The sequence below is a fragment of the Oxyura jamaicensis genome, chromosome 5 (genome assembly GCF_011077185.1).
Source record: "Oxyura jamaicensis isolate SHBP4307 breed ruddy duck chromosome 5, BPBGC_Ojam_1.0, whole genome shotgun sequence".
In the NCBI taxonomy this organism is placed as follows: domain Eukaryota; kingdom Metazoa; phylum Chordata; class Aves; order Anseriformes; family Anatidae; genus Oxyura; species Oxyura jamaicensis.
This window is the reverse complement of record NC_048897.1, coordinates 8,966,708-8,987,799: the sequence shown is the minus strand read 5'-3', so window position 1 is coordinate 8,987,799 and position 21,092 is coordinate 8,966,708. Positions and strand designations below refer to the sequence as shown.

Genomic DNA, 21,092 nt, shown 5'->3' with positions numbered 1-21,092 from the left:
TTTTCCCTCAAAATTTTCTGGATACAGGAAAACAAAGCACGAATAACTTAGTAATCCTTCTGGAAGTATGTAACCATTCCTTCTGTTCAGGATCAGATAGAACTGGAATTTGAACTATTAAAGGAGAACACTTTCAAATAGCTGGCCTTGTTGCTCTGACTTTACTTGGGTTGTTCATATGGGCTTTCTATTTCCTTGTTGTTGTTTCCTTTCCTAGAAGTTTATGCTGATTTTTCACAACTCATCCCTGCTATGTGCTTCTTCATACTCAAAGGGGCAGTATCTATATCTTGGGCAGCTTCAGCACATTCCTGCAAGACTTAATCTAAATGTATTAACAGCCTTCTGATTCTTCCAAGAATGTCAGGGGAAATCTAAGCAGTTGTATTTGTCTACAAAAGGCTCCAGTACTGCTAGGTGGGCCCAGCAGCACTCCTAGGCCAGTAATGCGTGGAGATTCTTCTGTAAAGTCGTGGTGCCTATCGTGCTTTTCTCACAACTGGTTCTGTAGTGCCTTGACCTATGATCTGCTCTTCTAGGAAAGTAGAGTTGGAAACTAGACATGGGAGTGACAGATGGAAAAAGATCTTTTTTTGAAACCCTGCAGGTCAGTAGCTATTTATGTGTTCTATTTATGTGTTCTTACAGGCCCTTCAAGCTCCAGCATGCCATGAGAATCTCGTGAAAGTAGGTGGCTACATCTTGGGAGAATTTGGAAATTTGATAGCAGGTGATCCAAGATCAAGGTAAAACATCTTTTAAAATATTTCATTGAAGTAGTAATACTTCTTTTGGGAAGAATCCATCTGTTTAATGTTTGTAAAAGCCACTTAACAAATGAGTCAGCTCTTGATAGTAATGGCATTGTAATTATCCTGTCAAGAGAAACCTAACAAATTATTTTTCTTCCTATCTTTCAAGTCCCCTCATCCAATTCAACTTGCTACATTCCAAGTTTCATCTGTGTAGTGTTCCTACCCGAGCTCTGCTTTTGTCTACCTACATCAAGTTTGTGAACCTGTTTCCAGAAATCAAAACTACAATTCAAGATGTATTGCGCAGTGACAGTCAGCTAAAGAATGCTGATGTGGAGCTGCAGCAGAGAGCTGTTGAGTATTTGAGGCTCAGCACTATTGCCAGTACTGATATATTGGTAAGTACAGAAACTTTTTTATTATGCAGAACTCTAGCTGTTTCTTCTGTCAATAAGTAAACTTCACTAAACTGTAGCTGATGGATCAGAAATCTTAATGCAGAGTTAAGGATGTAGCATGGGTGCTGATTGTTTTTACTGTGCCTAATTCAGCTGCAGCCCTCTTGAATTTAGAGCTAAAACCAAAATTGTTACTTCTTCAGTTGTTACTTCTTTAGACAAATGACCGTTTGTATTTTAATATAACATTCTAGGTTTTCAGAGATTTGACAAGTGTTTCAAAGATGTATGTATTTGGATCAAGTCTTCCAACTCTCAGATGTGGAAACTCTTTTCCACTTCCATTCCTCCACTTGCTGGTCCAGTGTCTTCATGTCCTTTAGCTTTGCAATTATTGACAAGTTAATGGCATCTCTGAGGTTGAGCAAAAGGAAGTAGCACAGCTAAAAGAACTGTTTGACAAAGGGCATGCAAGACTTGAGACTAAACAGAATAATAAGTCCTCACTTAATCCTCAGCTTTTTTGATGCTTATGCTAAACTGATGTAGACTTTTCTGAAGATGTGTGAAACCTACTTAATTCCTGGTGGGCAGAAAACTTGTAATTTTCTGTGCTGATTTTTTTTTTGTCTCTAGAACTTCTGAGTGTTTTAACCTGATGCTCTCAGACTTGGCCAGAACATGGCGCTCTCAGTCTTGACAGCTAATAAATGCTTAGGTCAGTCTAGATCCTTGGGTAACCTTCTATGGTTTCAGTCCAGGTTTGCTCTGGTCACTTTTTTCTTCGTTATTATCTCTTCACACATACACGCACACACCTTTTTTTTTTTTTTTAATAGCATTTTACCAAACAGGTAATACGTTCCTATTCTTGTAAACAACTGCTCTGGGAGGACTTCAGAAAATTTGAAATAATTTCTCTTTAAGACAAGTCTAATCTACCGCTGTGCATCATACTGCATAGTCATTTTCTATGTAGGTAATTATTTCTGCTTTTGTCTGAACCTATCTTCAAAGACAGGGAAGTTGATTTAGCTCGTTCTGTAGATAAAACTAATATACCTTTTTTTTCCCCCCATGTTAAGGCTACAGTGCTAGAAGAAATGCCTCCCTTTCCAGAGAGGGAATCTTCTATTTTGGCTAAACTCAAGAAGAAGAAAGGTCCAGGCACAGTTACTGACCTGGAAGAGATCAAAAAGGAGAGGAGCTCTGATATGAATGGAAGTGCTGAACCTGCCTCAGTCAATGCCAGTGCTGTTGTGAGTTTATAATTTGTTCTTATTTCACTTATTCAGAAGGTGTGAATGTGGGGAAAGACTCATTTTTAAAAGTGGCTTTTTAGGAATTTAAAGCTTCTTGTCTTAAATTTCAAACTATGGTGTTCGCAGTAATATATCAGGGGAGCATACAGCTATTCCCTGCGTATGCTTGGTTGCAATTTTCCTTTGAAAATTATAGCCATGCTGTAAACGATGCAAACTATCTGCAATTTAAATAAGTGGTTTTTTTTAAACAAACAAACAAACAAACAAAAACTTTGAGAAACATTGCTTTAGTATAAGAAATTGAGACTTCCTTGGTGGTAAAGCTGCAGTGAAGGTGAGATGGTAAAATCAATATACTTGAAATTCAAGTTACTCCTTTTAAAGTATCAGCTTATTTTGCTTTGTCTAACGTACCTACTTCTGTGTTGTGTTTTTGGGTTACTATTGTTTTTTACTAGAAGTGTACAATACTTGACTTTTATTGATTTAAGGACATCCAAGTTATGTTGTTTGTCAACAGTACTATTAGAGTTCAGTTATGGTGGACTAGGCCACAGTCTTGTTTTTTTCTGAGCTGAAACTTCTCATTTTAAAGTCAGTTAATGCTTAATGCTGGTTGGTTGAATTATTCCCATAACATAATACTTGTTGCTGTTCTAATTGAGAAGCATAACTTGTAAATGCAGTTGAGATGTAGTAGTATTTTAGTATGTTTCCTTCCTGTTGCCTTAAAACTTAATTCTTTAATCACTGCAGTATGTAAGAGTGCATGTTCAAAATGCAGCATGTTTGAATGGACAGAAGTACCTTTCTAGCAGAAGAGATGCCAAACTGCATGCCAAAATGACTGAGGTGTCTGATAGATAAAAGTTTATTATGTCTTATGAGCTTCACTTTCAGGTGCAGCAATGTAAGAAATTCTGCTAAGTTACCTTCAGCACTGGTTTGGATATGACCTCCATCTTAGATGCCAAGAATATGTTCTGAATTGGAGTTCAGCTCCTTGGTTTTTGAGTTTTCTTATTGATTCATTTCTGAGAAAAACAAATAGCCAGGGAATTTCTGGTTATCCTGCATCCAATTTAGTTTTTGGAGTATATGATAACTTTGAGTTGGTTTGTATTTGAATAGAGTCTGAAATTTTTGTTCTTTTATCTCATGACTTAAATCTTCAGCATGTCTGGCATACTGTAAGATGCTAATATCTAATGCATGATTGCTTCATTTAACAATCTGTGCTTTGTTCTTGCACATGACTTGGGCACATATGAGGCCTTTATTAATGGTGCATGATTCTATGTCCTGGTTACTTGATCTGTTCATTCTGAGCAGGTTTTTTTTCTTTGAAATCTCACCTCTACCTTTAGTATTTGCCGCTTGAACTAACCAGAGGCTGAGCTTTTTTGCTGGTTAGGTTTTGCATTTTTTCTAAGTTTGGCCAAGCTTCAAAAACCGAGGACTAAAAAATGGTCAATTTAAGTAAAAGTCACTGCCTTTATTGCTGGATTCTTCATGAATGAAAAGCAACACCTTAGAATTTTATTTCCTATGGTACTTATTTTCTCTTGGTTTCCACAGAACCCTATTGCAGATATAAGTTTGTTTTTTTATACAAAGCCACTATATGAATATAGCTGTGTTCAAAGAAAAAAAGAAATCCACATCTGTAAATGACCATAAATTGAAGCACAAGGGGATAACTACATTCATGAAGCCTTCTGCTGTCTGTTCTGGTCTTTATTTGAGGAGGGGAGGGGCACTTTGCCGTAGCTTAGTTGTCTATGCAAAAGAGTCACCTGTGTTTTAGTCTTGCTGTAGATTAACACCAAAGTATCTTGTCTTCCCTAGTCTACTCCTTCTCCATCTGCGGATCTGCTGGGTCTGGGTGCAGTCCCTCTCACCAATTCAGCTCCCCCACCCTCCTCTAGTGGTAGCCTCCTGGTGGATGTATTTTCAGATTCAGCTTCTGCTGTTGCACCTCTTGCTCCTGGTTCTGACGACAACTTTGCGAGGTAATTATGTCACCCTGCAAGGTATCTGAGAAAGCATTTGTCTGCTTAAAACGAGACTAGAGACAAGAAAACAAACAACTTCTGGTTTTGTTCCAGTTTATTGACTGCATTCCTGGGTGGTAGTTGTGCAGCAAGAGAGGTATTCCTGAACTTTGTGCTGGATACGCTATCTTTAATGAATACCTCTGCTCATGGAAAATTAGAGTCTGTAGTTATGAGCCTGAGAATATTAGCCACGCAGTCTTGCCTAGTTTTCATGCTGATTTTTACTTCTTTGTTAAACTAAGCTGCTTGTGCATCTCAATAACATATCTTGAATATCTTGAATTTGGGGGATGTCTGGCCTGACCTGAGTATATTTAGACTTGTCCTGTTGCCATAAAGTATTCTTGCATCTATATACTTAACGGAAAACTGATACTGGAACAATGAGTTGGTTTATATCTGGAGATACTGATTCTCAGAATTTCAAGATATAATGAAATTGTTCTGCTACTGTCTGACAAACAGGTGCAAAAAGAAAAACAAAACAAGCTTTTCTTTTTTTAAGGGAATTCATTACAAGTATCTTCCTAATTATATTTCTAACTGTATTGTCAAGTGCAATGATTAATAATCTCTTTATAATTAATAGCTACTGTGGCTACACTTTAGTGTTATTTGGCTAAAACATTGAAAATAAATAATGTAAGACCACAGTATATCTTTAATATGTGATTCTTTGGCCAAGGTACATGATACTACTGTCAAAGACCAAATTTAGAATGATGTGATGACAAATTTGCAATGTATCTTAATATAAAAGACATAATCAGTGAAACTAATCTACCTGGACCATTGAGAGTTTTATCAAAATTTTATACTAGGCAATATACTGTTGCAGGTTTGCAGTGATTTAAGACTTGATCCTGTATTTCTCTTGAAAGTTGATAAGTGATTTAATAATACTACACAATATCAAGACTTTAAGAAACAACACAAGCTTGTTGGAGCTTTTTCTATTTTTTTTTCTTAATAAGACTGGTAGCTTCATAAGCAAAAGTTGCCTGAAAAGAGTTTTCTCTTTTTGCTGAAGAAAGCATAGCATTGCTCAACCCCTTGGTCTGTCTGTCTGTAGGTGATGAAACACTTCTCTAATTCTATTGAGAAGTTGTCTTTCATAGTTTCCTTCCACTTTTTAATGCTGTCGTCACTTTTGCTTCTAATCTGTTACTTGGGTGAGCCATTCTCTGTGTGCCCGTATATTCTTGCCTACATTTTAAATACTTGTGAGTATTGTAACTGATATACTTGTTAACTGATTGTGCAGTTGTAGTTATAAATGCCACTAATTTGATGAGGTCTCTGCTTCAAAGTGCACATCACAGTAGCTAATATACATCTACATTTATGGTTTTGAACTAAAACTTTTCTACTGTCACGATTAACCACCCAAAAGGGTTTGGTTAAGACATATAAGCTTAAACTACTCAATACCTTCAGCCACCTCTTGTCTTCAGGAGGAATCCCTGGTTCCTAACAATCAGGGATGGGTGGGCTGGGGGAGAGAAGAGGGAGGGGGGAGAATCACTGCCTAAAACCTTTCTAGGTGTAATGAGCTAGGGCAGCTAATTATTTTTTCATGCATTAAACTCAGCAGTGCCGTTTTTGAGGAAGGAGGTAAAAGAAGTAACTAAGCACTAAGCTGTCTTTACTAACTCCTGCTGTCTCTGTCGCTACCACCTTTCTTCCTTTGTGCTGCCTGAACTAGCCCTGACCTGGCTTCATCTGAGGTAGTTTCTGAGGAACCAGCTGATACTGTGCATGATGCTGATGAGCTTTTTCACAAGTAAGCAATAATAAAACCTTGCAAGGCTGGGCAACTTCCAGAATATAGTTACAAAGCAAAACTATAGTATACATTGAGTTAATACCAGCAAAAGTAGACAAACATACTGTCAGACTTGTGACTAGAACACGTCTGTAGATACTGTGCGTTTTATGAGATGCTTATGAAAACACAGCTTAGAGCTGGCTTTTATGAGCCAGTGCTATCACCCAGTGCTCTAAAATAAGGCAATGACAGTTGTATATTAAGCTTTGCAACTATTCACAAAAAAAGGAAAAAAGGGTAAACTGTTAAAAGTACTGATATTTGGAAGTATGTTTTAAGTGCCTTCTACAAAAAAGGCCAATGTTTGCTGACCACCTCTTCTACTTTAAGTGAAGGGTGACAGACAGAAGGACTGAAATCACTGCAGAATGTGCTTCTCTCAAAAAGACTGAAAAAAATACAGCTCCCAAGTCAACATATACATGATACAGAACTGATAAAAACAAGGGAACTCTTTTTTTCTTTCAGGTTGAAACAGTCAAAGCTTCCAACTTTTGAATTCTGCGCCAGCCTAATGAATTTCAGAAGTTGTCAAGAATATGAATAAGAAAAATCCTAGTCTGTTGCCTGGTCCTTAATAGTGTGTGTGTGTGTGTGTAGCATATTGTGGCTTCCTTTGTAGTTTTTCAAGGCATCCTATCAGATAGAAATTTCAGTTATTTTAGTGTCCTGCAAGTGGTGATTTAGGTTGTAAAATGGATTTGTCTTTTTTTAACTGCAGTTTTCTGTAAAGGCCTCTCTCGCAGACTGATGCCCTCTAGGTTAACAACAATCTTCATCCTCTGTGTAAACCCTGAATTTTGTGGTTCTGAATTTTGTGTAGTGCATCTTAATTTAAAACATATTTGCCCTCTCTTCCTCTAGGTTTGTGTGTAAAAATAACGGAGTCTTATTTGAAAATCAATTGCTACAAATTGGATTGAAATCAGAATTTCGACAGAACCTGGGTAAGTTTTCAGGAAGAGTGGCATTATTAACCCCAAAGTCAGCACAAGGTTGGGGATAGGGCTTAGTTTTCAGGTGCTGAAGAGGGGAATGTAGGTGCTGAAGAGGGGAATGTAATTTCTTAGAATCCTTGCAGTTTGTGTGTCCCTGATATCTGTGTGAGTTCTTTTCTTAAACCTTTCAGTTGTTTTGGTACCTGAGATGAAAAGGGAGCCTAAGTGGTTTTGAGTTCTACTTCTTACTGCCTAGTTGTAAGGCCCATACAGCCAGAGTTTTATAAGGGACCATTCTCCAGAAGTTTGTGTATCGTATGGTAGAGCTTATGGTAATACTATGAAGCACGATATGTTTTAGGCATATGTTTCTCCTAATACGTTAATGTACAAGATAGTGAAAGTATCTAGTGAGGAGCTTGGAATCGAGCACCGTCCAGAAGTAGGATTGCTTTCTTCTCCCCTTCTGCATTACTTTTGGTACTGTAGTAATCTTTTTTACAGAGACGGTAGCATTATCCAGCAACTGGAAGACTTTATACAGGCACTTAAATAATTGGTGGGACACAGAGGTTTCTTGTTTTGTTTTAATCTGGTATTTTATTTTGAGCTGTGAATATCTTGGTAAAATAAAGCATGTAAATTATGCTTGGTTTTTAAAAGTTGTTTTAAAGAAGGGTAGAAAGGCAGTGTATTAGATACTTGAAGCACAGTAGTCCAATATGATCACATGCGGTATGTCTAAAACTTCTGCTGTCTTTCTGTTTCTAGGACGTATGTTCATATTCTATGGTAATAAGACATCAACACAGTTCTTGAATTTTACTCCAACAGTAATCTGCTCAGATGACCTTCAGCCAAATATCCTTAAATGCCTGTTCTCTGGGGTTTGTGTTTTATGCTGCGTATAACTTTAATAAACTTGCTGGATCAGGACTTCATGTCCTCAAACATGAAGTAGGAACTTGCTGATACCTTTCTAAACTTCTTATAGAAAGAAAAAATCTTGAGCAGAGATGGAAGAATCTCTTTTTAAAGTTCTGCTTACAGAAACACCTTTTATTCTTGAAATAGGGGGGTGTTATTCTGAATAAATATGTAATGTAACTCAGTAGCTTTCTCCACTGTCATGAGGTAGTTGAGGTAGAGACATGTTATTCTTCAAGTGCTGCATTAGCAGATGACTTCTGACTTGAGCTGTAGGTGGAAGAATGCATGTGATCAAAGATGACAGTACTTTAAAATAAGCTCTTACTTTACAGTTTTTCCCTTAATGCTTTATACTTAAGATTTCTGAGGTAGTATGTAATCTAATGTGTTTGACTCAGCATCACTGTAATGTTCAAATCAAAATAGGCTAATCTGGTGGCTTTTATTGTGGATTGTATGCTCTCAAATGTTTTTCGGAGCATCTTTAGGAAAACTTCTGTAACTTTGAGAATTGTGGGAGCTATTGCTTCTGGGCAGGTCAATATGAAAAGAAACTTTTTACCTTTAAAATAATTGGGCTTTGAATTTTCAGTAACACAGAGAATCGGCAGACACAATGTTAATTCTTCCTGCGGTTTACCAGTAATATTTGCTTTTAAATTTTTTTTTGGTAAGTTATCAGTTCATTGATCATTTTCCTTAGCCACTTCTCATGCCTGAATCTTCAGACAAAGCCTGTTGACCCCACAGTAGATGGAGGTGCACAGGTTCAGCAGGTGGTGAACATTGAATGTGTGTCAGACTTCATGGAAGCTCCAATCCTGAACATTCAATTCAGGTAAAACCAAAGTAGTTCAATGCTATTGAATTAATTAACCGATAGATTTTTAAGTTGCTTTGGAGCTCTGACTAGAGTGTAGAATATGAACGCTCAAGATCCAAAGCTATCTTGGGTAGATGATTTACCTGAAAATTTGATCTAACAAAGATTTAAGGTACTGGAGGAGGGTGGAAACCCACTCATAACAATACAGTTGAAGTAAAGAAATATCATAAAGAAGAAACTACTGTGTTTCTTCTTTTTATAACGCACTACTGTGTTATAAAAAAATATCTCCATGTTTGCTATTTCTGCTATGCATATAAAACAATATGCATGGCGTTTGTTCAAGAAATCTTGATGGGAATATATACAGTAACTTTCTGGCAACTAAGAACATTTCTGCAAAAAAAAGTTGGATAAGAAATGCATGTAGCAAAAAACAGAATCTTGTTATATCAACTCAGCATCAACCTTTGGGAAGGACTCATTTACAATCTTGGTTTCTTTCCTACATTCTGTTGTTTGAGTCTAAGCTGTTTTTATTGGTGTGTTTTCACAGGAGAATCTTTTCAGTCCCTTGATGGGGTACTATAGAAGGATAGCAACCTATGTTGAAGTATTAATAGAAATTCCTCCAACTCACCTTCATGTGCCATTTAAGCAGAACAAATAAATTCATCTGTCAGTGGATTAAAACTATATTTTAGAAATAACATCATCCGCAGTTCTTGGATTTTAATCATCAGACAGTTGCAACTTAGAGTTCATCCTCAATTGCTTGGTTTGTTTAGGCTGCGAAACTGCTGACACTTTGTACTATACATGCCATGTTCTGTCTGTTCTGTGTGCAGGTACGGGGGAACATTCCAAAATCTTTCAGTAAAATTACCCATCACGCTGAATAAATTTTTTCAGCCAACAGAGATGTCTTCTCAAGACTTTTTCCAGCGTTGGAAGCAACTGAGCAAGTAAGGCTGTGTCTATATTTGGGCTTGGGGCTTTTGTGGTGGGCCAAGAAAAAGCAGAATATACTGTCAATGTAGCTGATAGTGCCCCCACTCCTTGCTTAGTCCTGCGAATTATAAAATCCCCTAACGTATGTAGTTGTTATTGAACAATATATATTACATGTTATGTGAGGTATTCATCTTGCCTTGTCTTGCAGCCCTAAACAAGAAGTACAGAATATCTTTAAAGCAAAACACCCAATGGATGCAGAGATCACAAAAGCAAAGGTTGGTGGTAGTATGCTGTTTCTAACCTTGTAGTGTAAGGGTAGTGGTATAAGCAAGCTCTGTTCGTTTTAGTTGATAGAGCTATCAGATCACCCTGTTAAAGCATAAGTCCGCGTGTAACAGACCTTTGGCAGGCCTGAATTGAAAGGATTGTTTCTCAGTATGGCTTGAATTAATTGTAGTATTCAATAGCAGCTGGAAATAGCAGCTGGAAACTTTGTTTTATTTATTTATAAATATGGCTATTTATGAAAATGTGGAGTCAGTGCTTAAAACTGAATCGGAAGAAATTTAAAGCCTTAATTTATTCTAGGGTTACTAGTGAGAGGAGAGAAGAAAACAGAATAGCACTAAGACTTTTGTAGAGCTGTCTGCCTTAGGCAAAGCAGAAGTGACTGCTGTAAGTCAGGAATGGCTTTATCAAAAAGAGGAGTGATTTCTGTTGAATCTAATTAATTTCTCAGTAATTTGCCAGAAGAACATTTTCAGGGGCAACTCAATATCAGGCATCACTCTTTTTCACTCCAAAAATTTCTGTTGTATTGTACATTGGTATTGAAAAGCTCATCAATGTCTTGAACACTTCAAACAAATTAGTCTCCTGGTTGTTTTGCTAATGAGTGGTGGTTGTGCTTGGGTAGATATGTAATTGTTGTCCTGTTGTCCTGACATTTAAATCTTCTGGGTCTCTTTTGTAGATAATTGGCTTTGGATCAGCCCTACTTGAGGAGGTCGATCCCAATCCTGCTAACTTTGTTGGTGCTGGTATCATACATACAAAAACTACTCAGATTGGATGCCTGCTGCGCCTTGAACCCAACCTCCAGGCACAGGTATCTGTTTCTGTATCTACAGCTTAAATACAAGTTCTTGTCTGCACTAAATAATTTTTAAAATATATATATATGAAATTCCTTAAGATTTTTTTTTGTGAGAAGTGTATATTGTAATTGCTAATTGTGACTGTAGGCTCTAACAAGAAATAAAATTGCAACAGCTGATTTTAGCATATCTGTGTAAGCTGTTGCTTCAAGGAAATTCTCTTCTTTGTGCATATCACTCCATTATTCCAGACTCCGTGGATTCTCCTCTTCCCTTGAAGGCTGGAAATATTGAATGTTTTCATTTTTTGCGCCTTGGACAAGATTAACAGTAATTCCTTTTGCCAATTAAAAATAATAAAAGAATGATGTGGCTAAAAATTCAAATGTACACAAATGAAAATAAAATTGCTAAATCAGAGGAGTAATATTTTCAAAAGCATTTTGATAGAGATTTTGTCAAAAGATAGTTGAGGGCCAAAAGTAAGTTTTGGGTGGTAGGTCCCCTTTTTTCTGAACAAGGGGACATGAAGAGTCTTTAGACTTTTCCACAATGTTTATTCCTCTTAAAGGAAAAAATGCTGTACACCAGGTTTTCAGTAAAGCTTAAAACCATTAGAACAATGGCAACTTTCCCAATGAGGGTTTGAAGACTTGCTCCTATGCTTTGAAAGAGCTAAATTGCTCAGTGACTGCCTGCTTCTGAATGTTTTAACTTGGTCTTTTTCTTACCAACTCTGACAAAAGAAGTGAACATTAACTGATTAAATTTCACTAGTTGTTTAATACCAAACAATATTAAAAAAATATTTTGTGTTCTTTTTCAGATGTATAGGCTCACACTACGAACAAGTAAAGAAGCTGTATCTCAGAGATTATGTGAATTGCTGTCAGAACAGTTTTAATACTAACCATGACAGTTTTGTTTTTCCATTTATATCATTGTCATCATACTGCAAATAAATGTCTTGTACATCACTGTCTGAGTACTGCAATGTTAACAAATACCAGCTCCCTGCCTTAATAGGACTTGCCCCTTGTTTGAAATTGTGATTAGAGAATGAACAGTACAGGGAAGTGACTTTTTACATAAAAAGTGGCTTTTAGTATGTTACGCAAAGGGTGGAAGGGTTGTCTTTGTGCTCCTTTTATTGCAGAGGTTCGACTTTTAAACTTGTTAAAGGGAAATTGATTTTGATAGGGTAACCAAGGGTTTCAACTGGAAAAGATCAGTAACACTTCTGTCTTACTGCCTTTAGCAAGTACTCCCTCCGCTCTGAGCTGAAAGAATCCAGTGTAATGCTGCTCGGTAGGGTTAATTCCAGATATTAACGTAGAGTCAAAAACCTTGTAAAGTTAAACATTGCCACAAGTTTTGTACTGGATGGGAAGGGCAGATTCCAAGGTGTTTGATTTAAGTGCACATGAATGTTGAATGTCACCAATCTTTGTGTTGTATTTGAAAAATGATACAGGTCCAGAGTATCGAAGTGTTAATCTTACAATCCTTTATGTCTTACTGTTTTCTGATCTTTGGAAAGTGGATTGAACACAAAAGCTATTATTAATCCTTCTGCTTACCTCAAATAATGAGGTGAGCTTCCCTGGTAGGTAGTGAATGAGCACACGCTTGTTGAGTCAAACTGAAGTTAAATATTCTGTTCTGTTTTTTCTGCTGCCCATCAGATTTAGCAAGCAGCAGTCCCAGTGACGTGATATAACTAACTGCAGAGAGTAAGGGTTCTCATCAGTGTGGTGTTGAATAAAAGGAGAACAGGGAAGAAATGTGCCCTTGAAGGCTAAGGCATGCACTTTTCTAGACAAAAATCTAATTTTAAACTTTTTCCCCCCATTGTATAATAATGTTAAAGCTTGAGGGGCTGAATAACCGGTATCTGTATAGTTTTCTGTCTGTCAGTGGTGGTAAAACTATCCAACGTGGTATAAAGATCTGTGTTGAGACTGAGCTAGAAAAGCTGAAAACGTTCAGCTTACAATAGTGGTTTTTCCAACCAAAACCTCTGTAGCTTGTTCCAAATCATCAAACTCTGCAGTCTCTCTGCACAAGTAAGTGGGTGTAATTTTGGCTCACATTCTTGAAGCTTTGAGATGCACCAGAGGCAGCCAGAACAAGCAGGTGAGGTTGTGCAGTTAGAAACTGCGGGCAGTTGTCAGTGAGGCAGTACTCCAGGTCAGGATGAACCAAGAAGTCAGCTGCTGCTGACATGAGAAGTGAATCTCAGATTAAGATTCCCCTAAGGTTGCTTGAAGGAAGCCTAGGACTGTTGTCTCGGCACATACAGCCAAGTCGGCCTTGAAACAAAAGCTTCAGCTGATAGTGGTGATGATGACAGTGAGAATCGTACCCTGCTGCCCAGTGCAAAGGAGGGGGCAGGATTCTCCTTGGTTGAGTGTGCCTTGCTTTTCTTCAGTGCTTTGAGTTGAAGATGGAACTAGGTGATTACAGTTTGGTGTGGTGGAAGGCTAATGGTTGTGCTTGAGTACCAGTGAAAAATGAGAGGATCAAACGTTTGGGTGCGGTGTGTGACTTTGTTGCTTTGTTTTGCTTTTTTTCCAGAAATAGTTGGTAATTTATGGGTGTTATGTCTGAAAACTTGTCTACAGACCTGGTCTTTCTGAAAAAAAAAAAAGTTATCTTAAACAATTGGCCCTCTTGTGGCCTCCCGTGCAGCTAATCACAACTCTCTGATCACAAATATTGTCTTTGAAAAATCTTCATACAAATTTCCTACACTCAAGTTGGGTAGTTGACAGAGTACTGGAGTACCTGTATTTTGTCCTTTGGAGGCTGCATGATCTTTACTAATCCTGTGATCTTAACCATGTTGGCTACTGTGTTAAAAATCTGATGTGCTGAACTAAAGGGAGTCTTAGCAGAGACAGGGAGTAGCTTCTTTCATTTTTTTTCCAAATCCTGTTGTACATCTGTTCCTCTGAGTATGTTCTGTGCCCTCATTAAAGGACATCTTGAGACACACTGTACTATATTAGTTCACTTAGCTTTGGTTCCAGCTGTGCTAAATAAAAATGTGCATTAAAAATATGGGTAGGAGGGGGGTAAGGGAAAGCATCTTTTCAGTGGTGACTGTATTAAGCTTATGACTGTTCACATTTTGTATTAGATGTCAGCTCAGTGAAGCCATGAGCAGAACAGTGAACAAATTAAGGATAAATACTTGATTTTTTTTTTTTTGTGAATGATGGTTAACTTACCAAAGTGATGTATCCTCTCAAGCAGACAAAGTAATTTCTGCAGTAAACAGTGTTATTGTTTTCAAGTACAGTATTTTCAGGCATTGACATGTGAAAATAACTGAATAGCAAAACAGGTAGCAATTGTTCATTCTTGACCTACACTCCTGTATGTAACATTTATGGTGATTGTCTTATTTGTATAAAACAAAGTTCTGTCAAATTAAGTGGAGAATTTTCATATAGAAGACTATATATTAGACTATATTCATCAGAAGAACATATTAAGATTAAATAAATGATTAGAACAGTAATCAGACTGTCCTTTTTTGTCTGGGGAAATGGGAGCGTAAAGAATACTTGCCCAGAATGGTTGTTTTATTCTGAATTTAATGTTATGGACCAACAATTGATGTAGGATGGTTAATTCTTTCCTACACATGATTGACTACAGGGTTGTGTTTGGTTCAGTCTTACCTGATATGCAAATCTCTGGTTCCCCACTGAGTTTGGGTTTCTGTATGGGTTATTTTTGTCACATGTTATAAATATTCTGCTGTAAAAACTTGATGTAAAACCTGTCTTCCTCTGTGTTTGTATGTTTAACAGCTGGCCATATAACTATTAACAGTACATGCTACAGTAAACTGGTGTAACTCAGAATAATACAACTTTAAACATATGTTCACAGCTGCTTTTTGGATTTCAGCTTGTTTCAAAACAGTGGTTCTTTCCTTGTTTCCATTCACTGCAGGGTGCAAATACCAATGTACATGGCATCTCACACACGGCTTTCCATGTTACTCTGTTTGAACAATGGGCTAAGCCAGAAGCTGCAAAAGCACACGCCCCTATCACACCGAGGCAGGACATGTAAAAGGCTGATGTTGCTGTAAAAGAAGAGAGTACCTGAACAGCTAAATAACTTCACTCGAACTTTGCATGTATGCTTCAGGTTCTTCTTACTTCTCTAAAACTAAAATAAAAAAAGCCCCTGGGCATTATGTACTTCTGTGCAACTTTTTCTCAAATGAATTGCAGATGGGTAAGAGTAAAAAATACTAAAAGAAATACTCCCTACTAGCATCAAGTAGAAGTTGCTTGGGTGAGCAACTGCCTCTTGTTCAAGCCTTGTGGTCTGGTAAGTACTTTATGATACTTCTGCCAGAGAATTGCCCTGCAAATTTCTTCTTTCTCCAGAAGCCCCTAGAAACATCTTATAATTACATCTTTAGAAATGCATTAAGGGTGCAGGGAGAAGCTTCCTCCGAATAAGCTTTTGAGTCACGTAGTACCTTGCTGTCTGCCAGCAGCTGTGTATGAACAAGCACAAGTGCTGTGCCCACTTCCAAAGGAAAGGCAGCGGCTCACTGCAGCCGTGTTCTTGGATTGTACAGTGATGAGCTACCCCCCAGGTCCTAGCTCAAGTGTACGATGTAACACCCTATTTTCAGTTAAAATAATTAGCCAGACAGTGAGAAACAATTTTAACAAATTCAATACCTTCTACTTTATTTGGAAGTCAAATTTCTGTTATTGCACAGTGCACAGGCCAGTTTTCAGCCTCTAGTTAAATATCACCCTGAGCATGGCCAGACAGTCTCTGACATTATCACTCCCAACCCCTGCCCATTCTTCTTCCTCCCTACCTCTTCTCCCTCCTCCCCTCAAGATTAGGAATAATTTATCATTTAGTTAACTTCATTGACACTCCAGGCAGCTGCTCAGGAAGCCTCTCTGCAAGGCTAACCACATAATCAATACAAAAGAACTCCCAGCAATGAGCAATTGCTGTGGAATTATGTAGTTGTAATTAACAGTTAATATTTTTTTTTCTTTAAAAAAAAAACACAACAACTCTATCTGAGGCTATCTGGAGGTCTGGCTATTGTATGCAGCTGTCAAAGTTGCAAACACAGCCACCAAACACAGTGATTTCCTTAATGAGCCTTTTTCTGGGGTTATCTGGGTCTTCGCATGGTAGTTGGAATTCCTTCTTATAAAGTCGAAGTGGCCTACAACAGCCGCACGCTGTGGTGACCTCCATGGTCTCAGCGTTCAACCTGTATGGAAGAGAGGGAGGATCGGTTATGACTTGGATACAGCTTTTTAGGCTTTGGTCAGGAATGTATTTTATGAACTGAACAGCTGTGCAAGATGTGCAGAAGCAGTTCATCCAGCTGGCGCTGTGCCATTAAGCAGCACTGCAAGATGCATAGAAAGTGAAACAAGCCAATCCTTTGGGCTTGTATGGAGAAGGTATTTAGGTAAGAATATCTGTAAGTGAGAGAAAAGTCTGCATGGTTTCCAATAAGAACAAAACTTTTTAATTGCAGCTTTCTTTTAGTGATTGTGATAAACCTTCATAGCTCTTTAAAAAACAACAACAAAACCACAAATCACCTTCCTCCAGGTTTAACAGCCCTTTTGAAAACAAGACACAAACGTGATCATCGATTTTCAAAATACTGGGGGACTGCTGAGCTCACCTAGCTCTAAGCCTCAGGATTAATTTAAATTGGTTATGGTAAAAGCAAAACACTTCATTGTTTTCCTATTCTGGAGCACATTCATTCCCAGCAGTGCATGTGACTACTTTTAACTTTTCCCAAATAAATGTGAACTGTGTAATAGTACTGCAAGCAGAGTTTAGTTTTACTGAAGCTGTCATTCCCTGTTTGAGCAAGCAGAACTGCAGAGACATCACATTTGTAGCTGTGAAGCATCCCTGTGAAATAACTGGAGGACATTGTGAGGCAATGGGAATGACCTTAAGGATTTAGGTGGGATAAATATTTTGGGTTACATTCTTGGTTTTTGGAAAGTAGTTACTGGTAGTCTGACTGTTGTTTAAAAAAATAAAGTATTAACATTAAAAAAAAAAAAAAAAGTGAGAAGACACTCCCTGTTTAAACTGTAGATCTCTACAGCCTAATTGACCTGTAGTAGTGCTAGTTCTAGCCAGCTGGCCTATCGTGCCACACTATTCCTAGATAAATACCACAGAGATTTTTCTCACTGAATTATAAAAGAGAGTAGTTGACAAGTATCAGTATTCACAGATAGCTAAATAAGGAACAACTTTAGTGTATTTACGATACAGAAGCTCTCAAATATCCTTACTTTGTTGAAGATGGACATGATCCTTCACATCGGTTCAAAGTGATATTAGCAGAACAGCCTTTGTAAGTTATTTTTTCTTCATATTCGACTTTCAGGCAACTCTCTGTCAAACATTAAAAAAATAAAAATGTATATTAGTCTTCTAGTGTGACTTTTGATGGATGCCAAAAGCCTCCATACTCAGTTTCCTGGAAAACTGTTCCTATTGCATGACTTCGGAGGGACTGAAGGAGGATTGACGAGTCACAAGTAAGTAACACGGCAAGAGAAGGTTTTAGACTAGGAACTGAAACTGTGTGAGATGGTGACATAGCAGGACAACTATGAAAATGCATGCAGCTGGAAGTAGAAATGAGCAAAAAAAAGAGAAAAATCTGTTAATAATGCAGTGCAAATTAAGTCCAGGAGGAAAAAGCCTTAATCCACTGATGAGAAAGCAAAGATGCAAATAAAACCGTCGGCTGGCTAATTCTAGCAAAATTATTTCTGGTTCGCATACTTGGTAATAGATGTGGCTTACTTGAAAATTGCTTAATTAGATCATTTTAATGATTGATTTCTAGGCATATTTTATAATAATGTAAGCCAAAATTTCATAATTTAAATCTCTTTATAAATAGAATGCGTAATGCTACTTTAAGGTAATGGCGTTATGTATTGATCTTGCACTTTTTCTGGTGATCTCCTGACGTGAAGCAAGACACTAGGCGTCATGTGAAGCAAAAAGTTGAATGAAAGTAAAGTTTTCAAAAGAGCTGAAGAGGTTAAAGATTGTGGTTTGTACCCCTTAACATGAAGAATACTCTGAAGGCAGCTTATGCACCTCACGCTGCTCCTGTAGCGTGCTCTGTCAAGTACATTCAGGTTCCCAGCTTGAAGCAGGTTATGGATGAAACCCAAGCGTTGTTGGGGGGGGCTCAGTTATACTGCAGGGAATTTAGAGAAAGGCAGCTAATGGCACACCACACTAATGTGCTGTCCTCTGCCTGTATCTTGTAAACGTGGTAAGAGAAGCTCTAACCTTCATTTAAGCTCTAACCTTCCTTTATAGACTGACAGGTATTGTTAATCTGTGAGACTGACAAGTAGGTGAATTGCTCAGTTGAGGGGTGAAAAACACGCAGAGAAAAGAGAATTTGTACACAACTCTGAACTTACGAACTGAATCCCAGGAGGCACTGCCTGTTAACTGCAAGGACCCAACCTGGCAGCGGAATGGTTGGGAAGGTAGAGTTCTAAAGAACTGTCTTCAAAAATGAATGTGATTAAAAGCCAAAGCAGGCACCAAAACATAAATATATTTGGGAATATGAGGGAAAGCCCTTCTGCTTAGGGGAGTTCCTAATTGGATTCCCATTCTGTGAGGTGAAAATTGTGATGCAGGGAAAGAAGGGCCAAAGATAGGATTCTTTCTATTGTGCCACTATCTTCTTTTGTCAAACTGTCATTTTCTGATGCTCACACATTCATCCAATTCTGGTTTCTACTATTTAAAAAAAAAAAAAAAAAGAAAGAAAAAAGAGCTGTTTGGTACTGCATTATTTGTGGAACAGTGTGTAAAAGATGAAGGACAGACTGTGCATTCAGGTGCTTGTTGCTTGTTGCAAGCATCCACTGCACAATTCTGCCCTTCCTTATGGCTGAGCTGGCTGACCTGGATGAGCTGCTCTCTGCTGACAAAGTTAACGGAGGAGAGATGGATGGAAGGGTCTGCTAAGGCGATTGTGCCCATTGTTATACAGAGTCACGTCACTATTTGAGAGCAGTTAACTGCAAATGGTTTCCTTAGTTGACTTTTGGGGATCCTGCGTGTAAGTGGGTTTTGTGCAGTGAGACCTGACAGATGACTGCTGGGATGACATGAATGTGGCGTTCTACTTTGTTCAAACGTTGTTGTTGTTAGTGACAAGTTTATGCTTCAGTTGCTCTGATCGTGGTGAAGGAATGGCAGACGGCATGTGAAGATTCATAGCAGCTAAGGAAATAGCAAATAGCTTTGTGGAAAAAATGTGAATGCTTCAAACAAATGCTTATAATCTCATTATCAAGCAGTGTAGAAAAGGGCAGATCTATGAGGCCATAATTCTTGAAAAAGATAAGGCAAGTGAAGGCAGTAACATGTTGGAGGTGAGGTTCCCTCTCTTTAGCAATTAAACAAATGAAACAGACAATGGATAGAGAAAGCAGTGCATGATAGTGGAGAAGGAACAGTTACAGGAAAAGAAAGCAGTATGATATGGTTGCAGTGTACATTCCAGATCATTTCTCCTTTGTTTGTGGAACTAAACCAAAAGGGAATGCAGAAGTAGCTGAAATTGAGATGTTAATTTCCTCCTGGGTCCTCAAACAGCAATGTTAAGACAAAAAAATATATATATAAAAATAATTAAAGACACATAAAAACAGCAATTAAGACATATAAACATCTATAAAACACCACCACCAAAAACAAAGTAACCAAACAAACAGCAAACCACACAGCAAATCCTACTTCCATTCACAGATGGAAATATGCACTGTTCATTTCAGTTTGTTCTTGGAAGGGTTAATGCATGGCCTAGGAGGTGTTAAATGAAAAGTGCTTCACTGCCTGCTACCAGGAGCAGAAACGAGGTATCTCTGTGCACTCACACCAGTGCACTCACACCGGCGTTCCTGACTCCAGCACTGTAGGTTATAAAGTAGGAAAGCTTCAGTTCTAACCAGTAGGAATTATGCTGCTCTGTGCACCTCCCTTTCTAAAAAGTTATGAAGAATTGTAAAGAGTGTGCTATTCTTCAGTCCAAAGCTGCTAGGTTTTATTTACGCAGAGGTGCAGAAGACCATCACTGTACCTAGACAACACTGGAAAAAAAATTATCCTGTGGAGAAGGTATCAAAAAATTAAAAATAAAATAAAATTCAGAAAGCATATGAGAGTTAATACAAGGACTGTAGAATGAGGTAAGGCAATAGTCTGTTCAAGTAAGTGGTATCTTTCTTACACCATTCAAGTAAGATTTTTAAATTGAAATTGATTCTATGACGTTCTGATAAGTGTCCTGTCAGCCTTACCTCGTGTTTCTTAGTGTATGCATCAATACATTGCAGGAAACCCGCTGGTATGAAAACAACACCAAGACAACTCTATGTATTAGAGAATAAAATGCAGTAATGATAAAAGAGAAAGATACAGTCAATGTGTGCAAGCAAAATGTGACATAGCAAAAGAATATGTAATGTCTCAAATTAATACATATGAAACAAAATGTGTACTAAGCAACAAAGCAGGATAAACTAAAACACTTTACCTTGTGGTACTGCAGCTGGTCTAATAGAAGACAAGGATGTTGAAAGTTCAGAAGTAACAGAAAGAGAAGACGTGGTACGCCTGGTAGTTAGTGTAGTTGTTCGAATAGAAGTCTGTTCAACAGAAGGGATCTCTGTAGAAGCAGTAGTAACAAAACTGGGAGCAAACACAGTTGTTGTGGGTAGAACACTTGGGATCACAACTGGAGTGGATTTGGAAAAGACAGTAGTTGGAAGTGCTACTGAAAATGTTTCGCCACGTGGAGTAAAAGAAACTGTGGTGTTTGGTGAGGGGGAAGAATAAGAGGTTCTCTCAGAGGAGGTAGAAGTGCGAATTAAGGTTGTAGGTGTGGGCTTTGTTGGGGGCAATCGGGAGGAGACTGTGGAAGGGGCGGCAGATGGCAGCCTGCTGCTGAGA

At 38.0% G+C, this 21,092-nt stretch overlaps 2 protein-coding genes across 5 annotated transcripts in view; one reads left to right on the top strand and one right to left on the bottom strand.

The window, feature by feature from the left end:
• The window catches only part of AP2A2 (adaptor related protein complex 2 subunit alpha 2), a 49,267-nt gene extending 33,998 nt beyond the window's left edge, over positions 1-15,269 (top strand). For 2 of the 4 annotated variants that reach the window (XM_035329218.1, XM_035329217.1), the window contains exons 12-23: positions 649-746; positions 922-1,153; positions 2,239-2,412; positions 4,267-4,430; positions 6,181-6,258; positions 7,168-7,250; positions 8,013-8,102; positions 8,886-9,009; positions 9,846-9,962; positions 10,160-10,229; positions 10,928-11,062; positions 11,878-15,269. In XM_035329218.1, coding sequence (XP_035185109.1) covers positions 649-746; positions 922-1,153; positions 2,239-2,412; positions 4,267-4,430; positions 6,181-6,258; positions 7,168-7,250; positions 8,013-8,102; positions 8,886-9,009; positions 9,846-9,962; positions 10,160-10,229; positions 10,928-11,062; positions 11,878-11,955 — 1,443 coding nt within the window. In that variant the 3' untranslated portion in view covers positions 11,956-15,269. The remainder of the gene's footprint in view (positions 1-648; positions 747-921; positions 1,154-2,238; positions 2,413-4,266; positions 4,431-6,180; positions 6,259-7,167; positions 7,251-8,012; positions 8,103-8,885; positions 9,010-9,845; positions 9,963-10,159; positions 10,230-10,927; positions 11,063-11,877) is intronic. The other 2 variants (XM_035329220.1, XM_035329219.1) reach the window with 1 other exon arrangement.
• An 879-nt stretch (positions 15,270-16,148) lies between these two features.
• Positions 16,149-21,092, bottom strand: part of MUC6 (mucin 6, oligomeric mucus/gel-forming) — a 41,307-nt gene continuing 36,363 nt past the window's right edge. Inside the window, exons 35-37 of the mRNA XM_035327541.1 lie at positions 20,677-20,831; positions 17,387-17,489; positions 16,149-16,326 (exon numbers count right to left, since the gene is read on the bottom strand). Of these exons, the coding sequence (XP_035183432.1) occupies positions 16,149-16,326; positions 17,387-17,489; positions 20,677-20,831 (436 nt within the window). The remainder of the gene's footprint in view (positions 16,327-17,386; positions 17,490-20,676; positions 20,832-21,092) is intronic.